This window comes from Nerophis lumbriciformis, linkage group LG36, assembly GCF_033978685.3.
Source record: "Nerophis lumbriciformis linkage group LG36, RoL_Nlum_v2.1, whole genome shotgun sequence".
Taxonomy (NCBI): Eukaryota; Metazoa; Chordata; class Actinopteri; order Syngnathiformes; family Syngnathidae; genus Nerophis; species Nerophis lumbriciformis.
The window spans coordinates 12,177,501-12,196,501 of NC_084583.2; the positions used below are offsets into that span (position 1 = coordinate 12,177,501).

At 39.8% G+C, this 19,001-nt stretch overlaps 1 protein-coding gene across 6 annotated transcripts in view; it reads left to right on the forward strand.

The window, feature by feature from the left end:
* Positions 1–17,940, forward strand: part of LOC133576896 (protocadherin alpha-C2-like) — a 44,450-nt gene extending 26,510 nt beyond the window's left edge. For 2 of the 6 annotated variants that reach the window (XM_061930288.2, XM_072912431.1), the window contains exons 2-3: positions 10,947–10,983; positions 13,886–17,940. In XM_061930288.2, coding sequence (XP_061786272.1) covers positions 10,947–10,958 — 12 coding nt within the window. In that variant the 3' untranslated portion in view covers positions 10,959–10,983; positions 13,886–17,940. Of the gene's footprint in view, positions 1–1,397; positions 4,102–10,946; positions 10,984–13,885 lie in introns of those variants that run through there. The other 4 variants (XM_061930289.2, XM_061930287.2, XM_061930286.2 and 1 more) reach the window with 4 other exon arrangements.
* The last annotated feature ends 1,061 nt before the right edge of the window (positions 17,941–19,001 follow it).

Below are 19,001 nucleotides of genomic sequence, written 5' to 3' on the forward strand. Positions count from 1 at the left end.
TTTTTTTTTACAAATAGCAAACAACACGTTTATTATCTGACGAGATCAGGGGTTGCCAACGCGGTGCCCGCGGGCACCAGGTCGCCCGTAAGGACCAGATGAGTAGCTTTCTGGCCTGTTCTAAAAATAGCTCAAATAGCAGCACTTACCAGTGAGCTGCCTCTATTTTTTAAATTGTATTTGTTTACTAGCAAGCTGGTCTCGCTTTGCTCGACATTTTTAATTCTAAGAGAGACAAAACTCAAATAGAATTTGAAAATCCAAGAAAATATTTTAAAGACTTGGTCTTCATTAACTGACAAAGAAACAGATAACAGATTTGGTGTCCAGTTCAAAGTGTGACATGATTTATTTAAAAAAACTGAGAGTTTACTTTTGTATTTTACATGAGTTATTATTTGTACAAACATGCAAAGTAATTCATGATTTGTTAAAAAATGTTAGTGGCTAGCTAGTTAAAATGGGATATTGTGATTTCACAAGACTGTTTTTGAATTTGTTCAATTTGAAAAATGTGCACTTAGAGAAGATATAAAAATAAAGTGTTGCATATTGATATTTATCTGTTTCTATATATATTTATTGTGAGAAATCAATAAGATGATCAGTGTTTCCACAAAGATAAATATAATTAACTATTAATAATAACATCGAGTTAAAGGTAAATTGAGCAAACTGGCTATTTCTGGCAATTTATTTAAGTGTGTATCAAACTGGTAGCTATTCACATTAATCAGTACCCAAGAAGTAGCTCTTGGTTTCAAAAAGGTTGGTGACCCCTGCACTAAAACATTCACATGTTGCACAGTGAGATGTAAACATGGGATTATGTGTACATTCCTCTATCTTTCTGTTTGTAAAATACATATCTTTTAGTATTTATTTAATATAATAACATAATTTTATGATTACGATTCGTGTTAGGTGAATGTGCATATGAAACTGGTGGGGTTCGGTACCTCCAGGTAAAGAACCACTGTCCTAAATATTTTAAAATACTTTTAAATGCCATGTTAAGGCTACAGACGAACGAATAGAATAATTGAAACCACTTTCAGAAACCGAACAAACTTTTGTCTGCACTTTTTTTGTTGAACTAAACTTTTTTTTACAACTAGCAAACAACACATTTAATATCTGACTAAACTAAAACATTCACATGTTGCACAATGAGATGTAAACATGGAATTATGTGTACATTCCTCTATCCTTATGTTTGTAAAATATATATCTATTAGTATTTCTTTAATATAATAACATCATTTTATGATTACGGTTCGGGTTCGGTACCTCCAGGTTAAGAACCACTGTCCTAAATATTTTAGAATAATTTTAAATGCCATATTAAGGCTACAGACGAACGAATAGAATAATTGAAACCACTTTCAGAAACCAAACAAACTTTTGTCTGCACTTGTTTTGTTGAACTAAACTTTTTTTTTACAACCAGCAAACAACACGTTTAATATCTGACTAGATGCAGATATTTATAAAAGACACTTCACGTCGCTGTTATCCACAAAAACAATCCTAAACCATGTCGTCATATTTACAAGCCTTTTCTATTGGTTGCCGGTCGGAGGGGCGTGTTCGTGTGACGCGCTGACGCAGGCCAGAAAACACGCCTTTTTTTTCAGCCTGCGGGAGAGAGAAAAAAAAGGCGGATTTGGGATTTAACCTCATATTTCGTTTCAGTAACAACGAACGTTTTCCCTAAAAATGACTTGTGTGACATTTTTTTATCTTTTTCTCTGCGCCATGATGGACGGCGTGCGCGGCGTCACTCATTATTCCGTGCCGGAAGAGATGGAGGAAGGCTCCGTCGTTGCTAATTTGGCGTCCGATTTGGGATTGGACGTGAGGACGCTGGGCGAAAGGAAAATGCGCATCGACGTGGTCGCCAATAAAAAATACCTGGAGATCAACAAGGAGACTGGAGAGCTTTTTATTATGGAGAAAATAGACAGGGAGCTGCTGTGTCCTTTGAAAACAACGTCTTATTGTTCTCTCAAATTAGACGCAACGATTGAGAGTCCGATACGGATGTTCAACATTGAAGTGGAAATCACTGATATCAACGACAATGCGCCTCATTTCCGTCGCGGCACCATGCACCTGGACATCTCCGAGGCCAGCCCTGTGGGAGAGAGGTTCTCCCTGAATAACGCCGTGGATCCAGACGTTGGAGACAACTCCGTGCAGGACTACCACCTGAGCTCCAGCCAGCATTTTAACATCGAGATTCAGACGGGAAGAGACGGCTCCAAGTTTGCCGATTTAATCCTAACAAAGATGCTGGACAGAGAGCAGCAGGCCGTCCATCATCTCATCCTCACCGCCGTGGACGGCGGAGTTCCCACGCGCACGGGCACGGCCAGCATCATTGTTCGAGTCCTGGATGTCAACGACAACGCCCCGACGTTCAGTCAAGACAAACACTCGGTGGACGTCATGGAGAACTCTCCTATTGGCAGTTTGGTGATTGAACTGAACGCCACCGACTTGGACGAAGGCTCCAATTCGGATGTGCGTTATTCGTACAGTTTGTACACGTCAGAAAGAACGCAGAACATGTTCAGTTTGAATCAGGACAACGGGGAAGTCCGAGTGAAAGAGATGATTAATTATGAAGATTTAAAAGTGTATGAAATGGAAGTCATAGCGAGCGACAAGGGGGTGAATTCCTTATCTAGTCAGTGTAAAGTAATCATACAGGTGACGGACATGAACGACAACCACCCTGAAATTTCTATTAAGTCGTTTCTGAGTCCGATGAATGAAAACACACCCGTTGACACGGTGATAGCAGTGGTCAGTGTGAGTGATAAGGACTCAGGTGACAATGGAGTCGTGGATCTTCACATTCCTCGTAAAATGCCTTTTAAACTGAGGGAGTCCTCTGATAACTATTACGAGTTAGTGGTCTCCGAGCCATTAGACCGTGAGAAGGTTCCAGAATATGACATCACCTTCACTGTCACAGACCGAGGCTCCCCTTCTTTGAGTGACAATGAAACGATGACTTTACAGCTGCTGGATGTGAATGATAATGTTCCACACTTCCCTCAGTCCTTTTATACTATACGTGTGATGGAGAATAACGCTCCTGGCGCCTTGCTCAGTTCACTCAGTGCGTTTGACCCTGACCTCCATGAGAACCAGTACCTAGTTTACTTCATCCTAGAGAAGGAGATAGCCAACACCTCCATGTCCATGTTGTTCTCCATCAATCCAGAGAACGGGAACCTTTACGCACTAAAGACTTTTGACTATGAGATGGAGAAGGATTTTCTTTTCCACATTGAGGCCAGAGACTCTGGCTCTCCTCCACTCAGCAGCAACGTCACAGTCCACATCATCATCGTGGACCAGAACGACAACGCTCCGGTTATTGTCTCTCCTTGGCGAGCGCACGGCTCCGTGGTGGAGGAGAAGATCCCCAGATCCACTGATAAAGGATCTCTGGTTGCCAAGGTGATAGCTTTGGACGTGGACTCGGTGCACAACTCTCGTATCACCTACCACTTCCTGCAGGTGACTGATGCCACCTTGTTCAGTCTGGACCAGTACAACGGAGAGATCCGAACCATGAGGATGTTCAGTTACAAAGATCCTCGCCACCAGAGACTGGTTGTTGTTGCCAAGGACAACGGGGATCCGGCTCTCTCTGCTACAGTCACCATCAAGCTGTCCACGATGGAGACTGCTGTGAAGGCCTACTCGGACATGACTGAGGTCCCCATGGAATACGACATCTTCTCAGACCTCAACCTGTATTTGGTCATCGGTCTGGGCTCGGTGTCCTTCCTGCTGCTCATCACCATCTTGGTCACCATCGTGCTCAAGTGTCAGAATACCAAACCCAGCATGGCGGCTCCGCCCAGCAGGAACAGTGTGATCAGTGAGAGGAACTCCACCATCGCAGATTCCACTCTGGTGTCCAACGACGCCTACTGGTACAGTCTGTTTCTGGCAGAGACCAGGAAAGGAAAGATGGTGGTCCGGCAGCCTGTGCCAAAGGGTTCCAGATACATCGTGTCCAGTATTCCCAGGAGCACAGGCATGTCTGAGACTAGTGGATCTGCTCCTTCAACCTTGCAGGTAAACTTATTAGAGTAATTGCAGGGATGATGATTGAGGAGGGGGCAGCACGGTGGAAGAGGGGTTAGTGCATCCGCCTCACAATACGAAGGTCCTGAGTAGTCTTGGGTTCAATCCCGTGCTCGGGATCTTTCTGTGTGGAGTTTGCATGTTCTCCCCGTGACTGCGTTGGTTCCCTCCGGGTACTCCGGCATCCTCCCACCTCCAAAGACATGCACCTGGGGATAAGTTGATTGGCAACACTAAATGGGCCCTAGTGTGTGAATGTGAGTGTGAAAGTTGTGTCTATCTGTGTTGGCCCTGCGATGAGGTGGCGACTTGTCCACGGTGTACCCCGCCTTCCGCCCGATTGTAGCTGAGATAGGCTCCAGCGCCCCCCGCGACCCCAAAAGGGAATAAGCGGTAGAAAATGGATGGATGGATGGATGATTGAGGAGGAATATTTTTACTGCAAATAACGGTGCAGTAGTTTTTAATTATGCTGGAATTTTTTTTTCTATGAAGCAAAATTTAACTTGTTATTTTCAAGCTGAAACCATTCATGTTAACACTGGCAGCAACATGGATATTACAGTCATTAAAAAGAGTTATTCCAGTTTACTTTTAGTTCTTTAGTGCAGTGGTTCTCAACCTTTTTTCAGTGATGTACCCCCTGTGAACATTTTTTTTTAATTCAGGTACCCCCTAATCCAGGGGTCGGCAACCCAAAATGTTGAAAGAGCCATATTGGACCAAAAATACAAAAACAAATCCGTCTGGAGCCACAAAAAATTAAAAGCCATGTTACATACAGATAGTGTGTCATGAGATATAAATTGAATTAAGAGGACTTAAATGAAACTAAATGAGCTCAAATATAGCTACACATGAGGCATAATGATGCAATATGTACATATAGCTAGCCTAAATAACATGTTAGCATCGATTAGCTTGCAGTCATGTAGTGACCAAATATGTCTGATTAGCACTCCACACAAGTCAATAACATCAACAAAACTCACCTTTGTGCATTCATGCACAACGTTAAAAGTTTGGTGGACAAAATGAGACAGAAAAAGAAGTGGCATAAAACACGTCCCCGAAAGCCGGAGAAAGTTGTACATGTAAACAAACTACGGTGAGTTCAGGGACCGCCAAAATTAGTAGGACAAAACGGTGCTTGCCAAATACTCGAATCAGTGAAGCATGTTTAATATAAACAGTGTGCTTTATAACAATTAGGGAGGCTTGTGTCATGTTTGTCCTCCTACAGAAACCATATTAAAACAAAAAATATATATTTTTTCCCCCTCATCTTTTTCCATTTTTCATACATTTTTGAAAAAGCTCCAGAGAGCCACCAGGGCGGCGCTAAAGAGCCGCATGTGGCTCTAGAGCCGCGGGTTGCCGACCCCTGCCCTAATCAGAGCAAAGCATTTTTGGTTGAAAAAAAAGAGATAAAGAAGTAAAATACAGCATTATGTCATCAGTTTCTGATTTATTAAATTGTATAACAGTGCAACATTTAGCTAATTTGTAGTGGTCTTTTTTTAACTATTTGGAAAAAAAGATATAAAACGTGTTGAAAAATAAACAAGTGATTCAATGATAAATAAAGATGTCTATGTCAAGACTTGGTCCTGGGGTTTAGTTTTTCTCGAAGGCAACGGAAAGTTGGCTCGGGCGAGACGGGAATGAAGGTACATTTTTATTTAAACACTATAAATACAAAACAAGGAAGTAAACAAAAGGTGCGCACAATGGCGGAGAACAAACTATGAAACCAAATACTTGCACAAAGGCAAAAACTATGAACAACAAAAAAACACTAACTGTGGCAATAATAAACAAAACTTACTTGGCATGGACAAAAAGCAGCAGCGTGAACGATGGACATGAAAAAGAGTCAGAACTGTGCAGAGCATAAATGTGGGGATGTCGTCAGAACGACAAACTGAAAACAATGAACTTAAATACTATAGACATGATCAACAAAAACAGGTGCGTGACTCAAAACGTGAAACAGGTGCGTGACGTGACAGGTGGAAACTAATGGTTGCTATGGTGACAAAACAAAAGTGCACAAAAAGTCCAAAAACAAAACCGAACATGACCAAAACAAAAACATGATCACACAGACATGACAGTCTACACATAGAGGTAATCATCAACTTAAAGTGCCCTCTTTGGGGATCCATCTGGATTCATGAACTTAATTCTGAACATTTCTTCACAAAAAAAATAAATTTTTAACATCTATATTTATGGAACATGTCCGCAAAAAAATCTAGCTGTCAACACTGAATATTGCATTGTTGCATTTCTTTTCACAGTTCTTTTTGACAGACATTTTAGTGAGGGTCAAACCATCATGGCATGGGGGGAAACTCTGGGTGTATGGCAGGGGTCGGCAACCCGCGGCTCCGGAGCCGCATGCGGCTCTTTGATCACTCTGATGCGGCTCAGCAGCTCACTTGCTGAACCCCCCATGAGCTGCTGAGCCCCCAATTTTCCCGCGAGACTTCCGGGTATTAGTACCTCTCGCAGAGATTAATATTCACCGATTTTCACCCTTACGGCTATAATAAGGGCGTGCCATGATGGTACAACATTTGGCGCCCTCTACAATCTGTATTAACAGCGTGCCAGCCCAACACTTGTTATACAATACACATCTTCAGCTTGCACACGTAGGTGACAGCAACGCATACTTGGTCAATAGCCACACAGGTTACACTGACGGTGGTCATATAAAACAACTTTAACACTCTTACTAATAATGCGCCACACTTTGAACCAAAAGCAAACAAGAATGACAAACACATTTCGGGAGAATATCTGCACCTTAACACAACATAAACACAACAGGACAAACACCCAGAATCCCATGCAGCCCTGACTCTTCCGGGCTACATTATACACCCCCCCCCCCCCACCCCCCCCCCTCTGTGTCGGTTGAGGTGGGAGGGGTTTGGTAGCGGGGGTGGGGGGGGGGGGTGTATAATGTATCCCGGAAGAGTTAGGGCTGCATGGGATTCTGGGTATTTGTCCTGTTGTGTTTATGTCGTGTTACGGTGCAGATGTTCTCCCGAAATTTGTTTGGCATTCTTGTTTGGTGTGGGTTCACAGTGTGGCGCATTATTAGTAAGAGTGTTAAAGTTTTTTTTTTTTTTATACCGCCACCGTCAGTGTGACCTGTGTGGTTGTTGACCAAGTATGCCTTGCTGTCACCTACGTGAGCTAGCGGAAGCCCCATATAAAGGGTGGTTGATCAGGCTCGCTGGCTGTAGTAGGTGCTATATGCTGTACCATCACGGCGCGCATGACGCTGAGCCATTCATTTAAAACCCGCGTGCCGCACCAGCTTTCAAATTCCACATAAAGGTGTGGGCAGCGAGACCCCTGGTTTATACAAAGCAAATAAAAAACTTTGTATACAGTGTTATTTCATTTAAAATTTCCAAAAAATTTTGCGGATCCCGTTGTTTTCTATAATTTGTGAAACTGGTCAAAATGGCTCTTTGACTGGTAAAGGTTGCCGACCCCTGGTTTATGGTAATGAATGGAATAGCCTACTTGATTTGATATTCAGTTTATGAACTTACATTCATATTTTGTTGAAGTATTATTCAATAAATATATTTATAAAGGATTTTTGAATTGTTGCTATTTTTAGAATATTTTAAAAACATCTCATGTACCCCTTGGCATACCTTCAAGTACCCCCAGGGGTACGCGTACTGCCGGCCCAGTCACATGTTGTATGCGGCTTCTGCAGACACACGTAAGTGACTGCAAGACATACTTGGTCGACAGCCATACAGGTCACACTGAGGGTGGCCGTATAAACAACTTTAACACCAAACAAGAATGACAAGAACATCCGCACCCTAACACAACATAAACACAACAGAAAAATACCCAGAACACCTTGCAATTTACCTGAGGGCCACTGGATGCAGAAACTGGGTGAGTCTGGGTCGCAGCAAAAGATTTCTTAAAAAAATCTAACAAGCACTTTTTAATAAATTCACCTTCTTTGAATGACTATCCCGCCCTAGCAACATACTTGCCAACCCTCCCGATTTTTCCGGGTGACTCCCGAATTTCAGTGCCCCATTCTCATTCTCATTCTCCCGAATTTGTCCCGATTTTCACCCGGACATGCATTAAGGGCGTGCTGTGATAGCGCTGCATTTAACGTCCGTGTTTTTCAACCTTTTTTGAGCCAAGGCACATTTTTTGTGTTTACAAAATCCAGAGGCACACCACCAGCAGAAATCATTAAAAAACGAAACTCAGTTGACAGTAAAAAGTCGTCGTCGCAATTGTTGGATATGACTTTAAAGCATAACCAAGCATGCATCACTATAGCTCTTGTCTCAAAGTAGGTGTACTGTCACCACCTGTCACATCACACCCTGACTTATTTGGACTTTTTTTTGCTGTTTTCCTGTGTAGTGTTTTACTTCTTGTCTTGCGCTCCTATTTTGGTGGCTTTTTGTCTTTTTTTGGTATTTTCCTGTAGCAGTTTCATGTCTTCCTTTGAGCGATATTTCCCGCATCTACTTTGTTTTAGCAATCAAGAATATTTCAGTTGTTTTTATCCTTTTTTGTGGGGACATTGTTGATTATCATGTCATGTTCGGATGTACTTTGTGGACGCCGTCTTTGCTCCACAGTAAGTCTTTGCTGTCGTCCAGCATTCTGTTTTTGTTTACTTTGTAGCCAGTTCAGTTTTAGTTTAATTCTGCATAGCCTTCCCTAACTCACCTTTTGTTTATTTTTTGTTTAAGCATTAGACACCCTTTTACCTGCACGCTGTTTCCGACATCTACAAAGCAATTAGCTACCGGCTGCCACCTACTGATATGGAAGAGTATTACACGGTTACTCTGCCGAGCTCTAGACAGCACTGACACTGAACAACAACACATCATTTGCAGACTATAATTACTGGTTTGCAAAAAATATTTTTTTACCCCAAATAGGTGAAGTTAGATCATCTCCCACGGCACACCGGACTGTATCTCACGGCACACTAGTGTGCCGCGGCACAGTGGTTGAAAAACACTGCTCTACAACCTGTCGTCGCGTCCGCTTATTCACCATACAAACAGCGTGCCGGCCCAGTCACATGTTGTATGCGGCTTCTGCAGACACACGTAAGTGACTGCAAGACATACTTGGTCGGCAGCCATACAGGTCACACTGAGGGTGGCCGTATAAACAACTTTAACACCAAACAAGAATGACAAGAACATCTGCACCCTAGCTAAACATAGACACAACAGAACAAATACTCAGAACACCTTGCAGCCCTAACTCTTCCGGGCTACAAAATACACCCCCGCTACCACCAAACCCCGCCCCCCCACTCCACCCCAAACCCGCCCACCTCAACCGACACACGGAGAGAGGGGCGGGGTGGTTGATGTATGGGGGGCAGGGTTGGAGGGGATGCGGGGGTGCATTTTGTAGCCCGGAAGAGTTAGGGCTGCATGGGATTCTGGGTATTTGTTCTGTTGTGTTTATGTTGTGTTACGGTGCAGATGTTCTCCCGAAATGTGTTTGTCATTCTTGTTTGGTGTGGGTTCACAGTGTGGCGCATATTTGTAACAGTGTTAACGTTGTTTATACGGCTACCCTTTGTGTGACCTGTATGGCTGTTGACCAAGTATGTCTTGCAGTCACTTACGTGTGTGTACAGAAGTCGAATTCAAGATGTGACTGGCCTGGCACGCTGTTTGTACAGGTTGTAGAGGGCGCTAAAGGCAGTGCCATCACGGTACGCCCTTAATATTGTTGTTTAGGTGAAAATCGGCAGACATTCGAGAGAATGGTTGGCCTATAATTCGGGAGGGTTGGCAAGTATGACGCTGTCAAGCGCCATTCATGTAAAACTCGCGGGCCGCATGAACATTACATTTTCATATTACGCTGCGGGATGCAAAATAACGTCTGAGACCCCTTGTTTATGCCCTTGAAAAAAAAAAAAAAAAAAAGAAGAAGAAGAATCTTTCTAACTCACCATTGGGAATCGTTTGTGCACAGACTGGGACAATGTGTTTCTGGAACTTTTCATTTAGGTGTATGATTCCATATCTTACAATATGCTTCCACAAAATATTCCATCAAACAACCTTAGCGAGTCAATTCCCTTTCCAACTCCTACGCTTTATGGTGTTTCTGTTTCTGCTGTTGAAAAGTGACAGGAAGTTTTAACATGCATTCATACAAGCACACTAAACATAGTGTATAAATGTGGGTGTATTTTGTAGCTCGGAAGAGTTAGGGCTGCATGGGATTCTGGGTATTTGTTCTGTTGTGTTTATGTTGTGTTACGGTGCGGATGTTCTCCCGAGATTTGTTTGTCATTCTTGTTTGGTGTGGGTTTCTGTTTCTGAAAAGTGACAGGAACTTTTAACATGCATTCATACAAGCACACTAAACATAGTGTATAAATGTTCATGTCAATAAGATTCTATATTTCCACATGGATATATCACATCGGCATACACAAACCCACTATTGCAAAGGTTTTGTAGAGCAGCATTTTTCTACAAAAAGAGAATTTTAGCTGTTTTCAGTGGTTGTTTCATGCCTGTCTTTTCTAACATCCAGGTAGTGTTCCATATGAGACACTTTAAATTATCCTATTAAATATACATTTGTTTATGTTCACTTGAAACTAATCTCTGTTGTTCAAGTCCACAGCGCTAACTAACCCTGTGGGATGTGGCGTCTTCATTTTGTCCCTGCTTCAACTCACACAAGCTGCCTTAACAATGAACTGCAGTTTATGTATTGTCCAGTTATGACCTCGCCTCACATTGAATTGTTTTTTTCTCTCTCCCACTCTAAAGTACCCAAAATGAGGGAAGTCCACTCTGCAGCATGGAGGTATGCAGGCGTCTCACTCCCTCACCATGGAGAGACTTTTTATTTTTACTTTTGTTGGAACATTTCCCTGTGGATATTTCCTTCTCACACATTTAAAAAAAAGAAAAACAATATATCTATCTATCTATATATGTATATAGTATAGGCCAAAAGTTTGGATAAACCTCCTCATTCAATGCCTTTTCTTTATTTTCATGACTATTTACATAGTAGATTGTCACTGAAGGCATATATATATATATATATATATATATATATATATATATATATATATATATATATATATATATATATATATATATATATATATATATTAGTACAGTCCAAAAGTTTGGACACACATCCTCATTCAATGCATTTTCTTTATTTTCATCACTATTTACATTGTAGATTGTCACTGAAGGCATCAAAACTATGAATGAACACATGTGGAGTTATGTACTTAACAAAAAAAGGTGAAATAACTGAAAACATGTTTTATATTCTAGTTTCTTCAAAATAGCCACCCTTTCCTCTGATAACTGCTTTGCACACCTCTTGGCATTCTCTCGATGAGCTTCAAGAGGTAGTCACCTGAAATTATTTTCACTTCACAGATGTCATAGTTTTGATGCCTTCAGGGAAAATCTACAATGTAAAAGTCATGAAAATGAAGAAAACACATTGAAATGAGAAGGTGTGTCCAAACTTTTGGACTGTACTAATATATATATATATATATATATATATATATATATATATATATATATATATATATATAGTGCAGGCCAAAAGTCAATGTGTTTTCTTTATTTTCATGACTACTTACATTGTAGATTGTCACTGAAGGCATCAAAACTATGAATGAACACATGTGGAGTTATGCACTTAACAAAAAAAGGTGAAATAACTGTAAACATGTTTTATATTCTAGTTTCTTCAAAATAACCACCCTTTGCTCTGATGATTGCTTTGCACACCTCTTGGCATTCTCTCCATGTGCTTCAAGAGGTAGTCACCTGAAATGATTTTCACTTCACAGATGTGTAGTTTAATAATAAATAATAATGGATTAGATTTTATACAGCACTTTTCTATTATATTAGATACTCAAAGCGCTCACAGAAAAGTGAGAACGCGTCATTCATTCACACCTGGTGGTGGTAAGCTACATTTGTAGCCACAGCTGCCCTGGGGTAGACTGTTTTGATGCCTTCAGTGACAATCTACTATGTAAATACCGTATTTTTCGGAGTATAAGTCGCACCAGAGTATAAGTCGCTCCTGCCGAAAATGCATAATAAAAAAGGAAAAAAAACATGTATAAGTTGCACTGGAGCCTGGGCAACTATGAAAAAAACTGTGACTTATAGTCCGAAAAATACGGTAGTCATAAAAATAAAGAAAACGCGTTGAAATGAGAAGGTGTGTCCAAACTTTTGGCCTGTGTACATACTGTATATATATATATATATATATATATATATATATATATATACCTATATATACCTATATATATATATATATATATATATGCATACATATATACACACACACACATATATATATATATGTATATATATATATATATATATATATATATATATATATATATATATATATACACCTATATATATATATATGCATACATATATACACATATATATATATATATATATATATATATATATATATATATATATATATATATATATAGGTATATATATCTATAGGTATATATATATATATATATATATATATATATATATATATATATATGTATATTATATATATATATATATATATATATATATACCTATATATATATATATATATATATATATATATATATATATATATATATATACATATATATATATATATATATATATATATATATATATATATATATATATGTATATATATATATATGTATATATATATATATATATGTATATATATATATATGTATATATATATGTATATATATATATATGTATATATATATATATATATATATATATATATATATATATATATATATATATATATACACATACACACATCTTCACATTTTGTTTGCGGGTGATCACATTACAGTCTTAAAATGTTTGCAAATATCCCCTAACTATGATGCAAACATCTCTATTGTCTAACCATAATGTGATGTGTGAAAGGCACACACTACAATAGTCATGTTAAAGGACAAAAGGTGATTGAAACTGATATGATTTGATCATTTGCAGCAAATGTCAGGGGACCTTTTCCTTATGGGAAGGGATGGGTCAACTGCAGCCAGTCCTTAAATGCACCCTTTGACTAACATATTACCCTATCTGCTGTGTATGTGACTATGTGTTGTTTCTCTCATAAATACAATAGGTGCATATGAGTGGATCCGTGGTCATTCTAAGAATGTTTCTCAGTGCATAAACTCAGGCTCCTCGAAAAATGTTGACGTTTTGTGTCTCTGACCTACTTTTTTTGTATGCAGGAAATGTGTAAAAAAAAAACAAAAAAAAAACGAGCCACGTCACCCAGTTGCCTAGCAACCACACTCACCCTCACATCCCCAAAGCATGGTTTTAATCAGTGATGTACACAGGATTTCACTGCATTTTTTTCACAGTGATCAAAATTGACTTTAACCTTTCAAGAAATGACTGGAAGGGTCACAGCATTATTGCAATTCACAGTAAATTACTGTAAATGTTAACTGTGGAAGAAATGCAATCATTAGCCAGTCATTTATTGTGGAATTACAATGAAAATGTTTCTAGTGTAGATCAGTGTGTTTACAAATGTGCCTAACCCCTCCATTCCTGTGTCTTCTGCCTGCAGTCCCCCTGTCTTCGTAGCACATCACTATCCTTCACTGCTCCCTGTTTTTTTTTAATATTGTCTTTTTTTGTCTTACTTGCAGGCATCCACAACCCGTAGCACCAGATCTACATAAGGCCAGAACTCCGTCGGACCGATCCTGATGGGAGAGCTCCATCGACATGGCTTTCATGCCCTTCATGCTCAGCTTGGTTCTTCACTCGAGACCAGGATGGACTAGCCCCGACTTATTACCCCTCTATTCTTTCGTTAAGCACATGAAAAGCCAATTGAAGCCTTTCTAATAATCTCTTCATGGTGCATGATATGACTGCATGGCTTCAACAACGCTCAAAAGATCTTTCATCCCGGCCTGAGCAAATGTAAAGGAGATGCCAAGGAATAGAGTGGACTGTGTGGATGGTCCAAGAAGCCAAAAATCAATAAGTGGACAATGGAATATTGAAGAGAGTTGCCCTTCTTAAAAAGGAACGCCCATGTGTAGTTTTCACTTGCATATATGAACTTGTTGTGTTGTCCATTATCCGCATTAATGACAGTTAAAAAGGCACAATTTACGACAAAAAAGCACCGATGGGATGTTTTTTTTAAAAATCCAAATTTTGTAAATAGTGATTTTAGGTCTTTTGAATGACATTGTGCTTTATATGTGGGGTATGGGTTCAGAGTGATTTGTTCACATGAATTTAGTAGGATTATGCACAAACCCCGTTTTCATATGAGTTGGGAAATTGTGTTAGATGTAAATATAAACGGAATACAATGATTTGCAAATAATTTTCAACCCATATTCAGTTGAATATGCTACAAAGACAACATATTTGATGTTCGAACTGTTTTTGCAAATAATCATTAACTTTAGAATTTGATGCCAGCAACACGTGACAGAGAAGTTGGGAAAAGTGGCAATAAATACTGATAAAGTTGAGGAATGCTCATCAAACACTTATTTGGAACATCCTACAGGTGAACAGGTGAATTGGGAACAGGTGGGTGCCATGATTGGGTATAAAAGTAGATTCCATGAAATGCTCAGTCATTCACAAACAAGGATGGGGCGAGGGTCACCACTTTGTCAACAAATGTGTGAGCAAATTGTTGAACGGTTTAAGAAAAACCTTTCTCAACCAGCTATGACAAGGAATTTAGGGATTTCACCATCTACGGTCCGTAATATCATCAAATGGTTCAGAGAATCTGGAGAAATCACTGCACGTAAGCAGCTAAGCCCGTGACCTTCGATCCCTCAGGCGGTACTGCATCAACAAGCGACATCAGTGTGTAAAGGATATCACCACATGGGCTCAGGAACACTTCAGAAACCCACTGTCAGTAACTACAGTTGGTCGCTACATCTGTAAGTGCAAGTTAAAACTCTCCTATGCAAGGCGAAAACCGTTTATCAACAACACCCAGAAACGCCGTCAGCTTCGCTGGGCCTGAGTTCATCTAAGATGGACTGATACAAATTGGAAAAGTGTTTTGTGGTCTGACGAGTCCACATTTCAAATTGTTTTTTGGAAACTGTGGACGTCGTGTCCTACGGTCCAAAGAGGAAGAGAACCATCCGGATTGTTATAGGCGCAAAGTTGAAAAGCCAGCATCTGTGATGGTATTGGGGTGTATTAGTGCCCAAGACATGGGTAACTTACACATCTGTGAAAGCGCCATTAATGCTGAAAGGTACATACAGGTTTTGGAGAAACATGTTGCTATCCAAGCAACGTTACCATGAACGCCCCTGCTTATTTCAGCAAGACAATGCCAAGCCACGTGTTACATCAACGTGGCTTCATAGTAAAAGAGTGCGGGTACTAGACTGGCCTGCATGTAGTCCAGACCTGTCTCCTATTGAAAATATGTGGCGCATTATGAAGCCTAAAATAGCACAACGGAGACCCCCGGACTGTTGAACAACTTAAGCTGTACATCAAGCAAGAATGGGAAAGAATTCCACCTGAGAAGCTTAAAAAATGTGTCTCCTCAGTTCCCAAACGTTTACTGAGTGTTGTTAAAAGGAAAGGCCATGTAACACAGTGGTGAACATGCCCTTTCCCAACTACTTTGGCAATAAATTAATTATTATTTGCAAAAAAAAAAATAATGTTTAAGAGTTTTAACATCAAATATGTTGTCTTTGTAGTGCATTCAACTGAATATGGGTTGAAAAGGATTTGCAAATCATTGTATTCCGTTTATATTTACATCTAAAACAAATTTCCCAACTCATATGGAAACAGGGTTTGTACAACAATAAGTCACTGCAATTAGCAGGCAACTGACTTGAAATGTATTTTTAAAGTTCCAACTGCTTGGAAATGGTGGCCAGATGTATAAAGTGTTGCACATGGAAATTAGTCCATTAATTGTAAAGCAGTGCTGGACTTTTCCATGGCCAAGTATTTCACGTGAACAAGTACGTTGAATACAAACAAGTGGGGCCTGTAATTAATATGCACCTGCCATTCACTCTTTTTTATTTTTGCATGCAATAACCATATACAGTAAGTTTTATTTTACAGTACGTGTTGTATTGTTAATATTTGTAGCAATATACAAGAGGGACCAACAGTATAACAAGTGTTTGTTTGCAAACTACAATCACAGTGATGAGTGAGCTTGGAAGTTAAGAAGAAACTAAAGTGTGTAGATATAACAAACACGTTGTTTATTTATTTATTTTTTTTCATTTAAGAAGCCAAACTGTGGATGTTCTTTAATATCAACCATGTCTGATGTTGTACCACTCAGTTCTAAATCAGTGGTTCTTAACCTGGGTTCGATGGAACCCTTGGGGTTCGGTGAGTCGGGCTCAGGGGTTCGGCGGACGTCGAGACACACCCGGCTCATCGTGTATATACAAACTTCTCCCAATCGGCGTATTACGAATAAGGCAACTGATTTACAGATGTGTAATTTGTTGTGAGTTTATGCACTGTGTTGGTTTTGTTCTTTGAACAAGGTGATGTTCATGCACGGTTCATTTTGTGCACCAGTAAAAAAAACATGGTAACATTTTAGTATGGGGAACATATTCACCATTAATTAGTTGCTTATTAACATGCAAATTAGTAACATATTGGCTCTTAACTAGTCATTATTAAGTATTTATTAATGCTTTATTCGGCATGGCCTTATTATAACCCTAACCCTCTAACCCGAACCCTAACCAAATAACTCTAAATTAAGTCTTTGTTACTTAGAATATGTTCCCCATACTAAAGTGTTACCAAAAATGTATAACTTTGTCTTGAATTTGAAAAAAATACATTTTATTTTTCACTAAAGAAGGGTTCGGTGAATGTGCATATGAAACTGGTGGGGTTCGGGACCTCCAACAAGGTAAAGAACCACTGGTCTGAATGTTTTACAATACTGGAATGTTGTGCATTTTTAATCGAACCGAATCAGTTGTCATGAGTTATGTATACCTGCAATGCAACTACAAATACACTGTTATTTTTGTGTTGTTGTTAAGATGCATGGAAAGCGATGTTTTTCACTTTCTTATTGATTATCAAGGTACAGCGTCAAGAAACGAAGCAATTCAAAAACAGCTTGTAATTTCAGTATAATTACACTGCATTTGATGAAGCATCGTAATGTATTAACCCTTGTGTAATGTTCATATTGTTGTTACTCGGCCAGCGTTTGTGGGTCTGATGGAGCCGTTGCATTTTGTGGCTTTTAATGCCTCACAATCAAACACGTTTATGTTAAAATACTGAACAGAGGTTTACCTTATCCCAATAAACATCTGTTCAGTATTTTAAAGGGGAACATTATCACCAGACCTATGTAAGCGTCAATATATACCTTGATGTTGCAGAAAAAAGACCATATATTTTTTTAACCGATTTCCGAACTCTAAATGGGTGAATTTTGGCGAATTAAACGCCTTTCTATTATTCGCTCTCGGAGCGATTGTGACGTCACATCGGGAAGCAATCCGCCATTTTCTCAAACACCGAGTCAAATCAGCTCTGTTATTTTCCGTTTTTTCGACTGTTTTCCGTACCTTGGAGACATCATGCCTCGTCGGTGTGTTGTCGGAGGGTGTAACAACACGAACAGGGACGGATTCAAGTTGCACCAGTGGCCCAAAGATGCGAAAGTGGCAAGAAATTTCGCACACTTTACCGACGAAAGCTATGCTACGACAGAGATGGAAAGAATGTGTGGATATCCTGCGACACTGAAAGCAGATGCATTTCCAACGATAAAGTCAAAGAAATCTGCCGCCAGACCCCCATTGAATCTGCCGGAGTGTGTGAGCAATTCAGGGACAAAGGACCTCGGTAGCACGGCAAGCAATGGCGGCAGTTTGTTCCCGCAGATGAGCGAGCTAAACCCGCTATCGACCCTAGCTTCCCTGGCCTGCTGACATCAACTCCAAAACTGGACAGATCAGCTTTCACGAAAAGAGCGCGGATGAGGGTATGTCTACAGAATATATTAATTGATGAAAACTGGGCTGTCTGCACTCTCAAAGTGCATGTTGTTGCCAAATGTATTTCATATGCTGTAAACCTAGTTCATAGTTGTTAGTTTCCTTTAATGCCAAACAAACACATACCAATCGTTGGTTAGAAGGCGATCGCCGAATTCGTCCTCGCTTTCTCCCGTGTCGCTGGCTGTCGTGTCGTTTTCGTCGGTTTCGCTTGCATACGGTTCAAACCGATATGGCTCAATAGCTTCAGTTTCTTCTTCAATTTCGTTTTCGCTACCTGCCTCCACACTACAACCATCCGTTTCAATACATGCCTAATCTGTTGAATCGCTTAAGCCGCTGAAATCCGAGTCTGAATCCGAGCTAATGTCGCTATAGCTTGCTGTTCTTTCCGCCATGTTTGTTTGTGTTGGCATCACTGTGTGACGTCACAGGAAAATGGACGGGTGGTTAAAATCAGGCACTTTGAAGCTTTTTTTAGGGATATTGCGTGATGGATAAAATTTTGAAAAAAGCTTCGAAAAATATAATAAGCCACTGGGAACTGATTTTTAATGGTTTTAACCCTTCTGAAATTGTGATAATGTTCCCCTTTAACATAAAAATGTTTGATTGTGAGGCATTAAAAGCCACAAAATGCAACGGCTCCATCAGACCCACAAACGCTGGCTGAGTAACAACAATATGAACGTTGAACGGAAAATGTCTGTCACAGGGATTCTTCTTTTGTGTTTCTGCACCTGCGGTT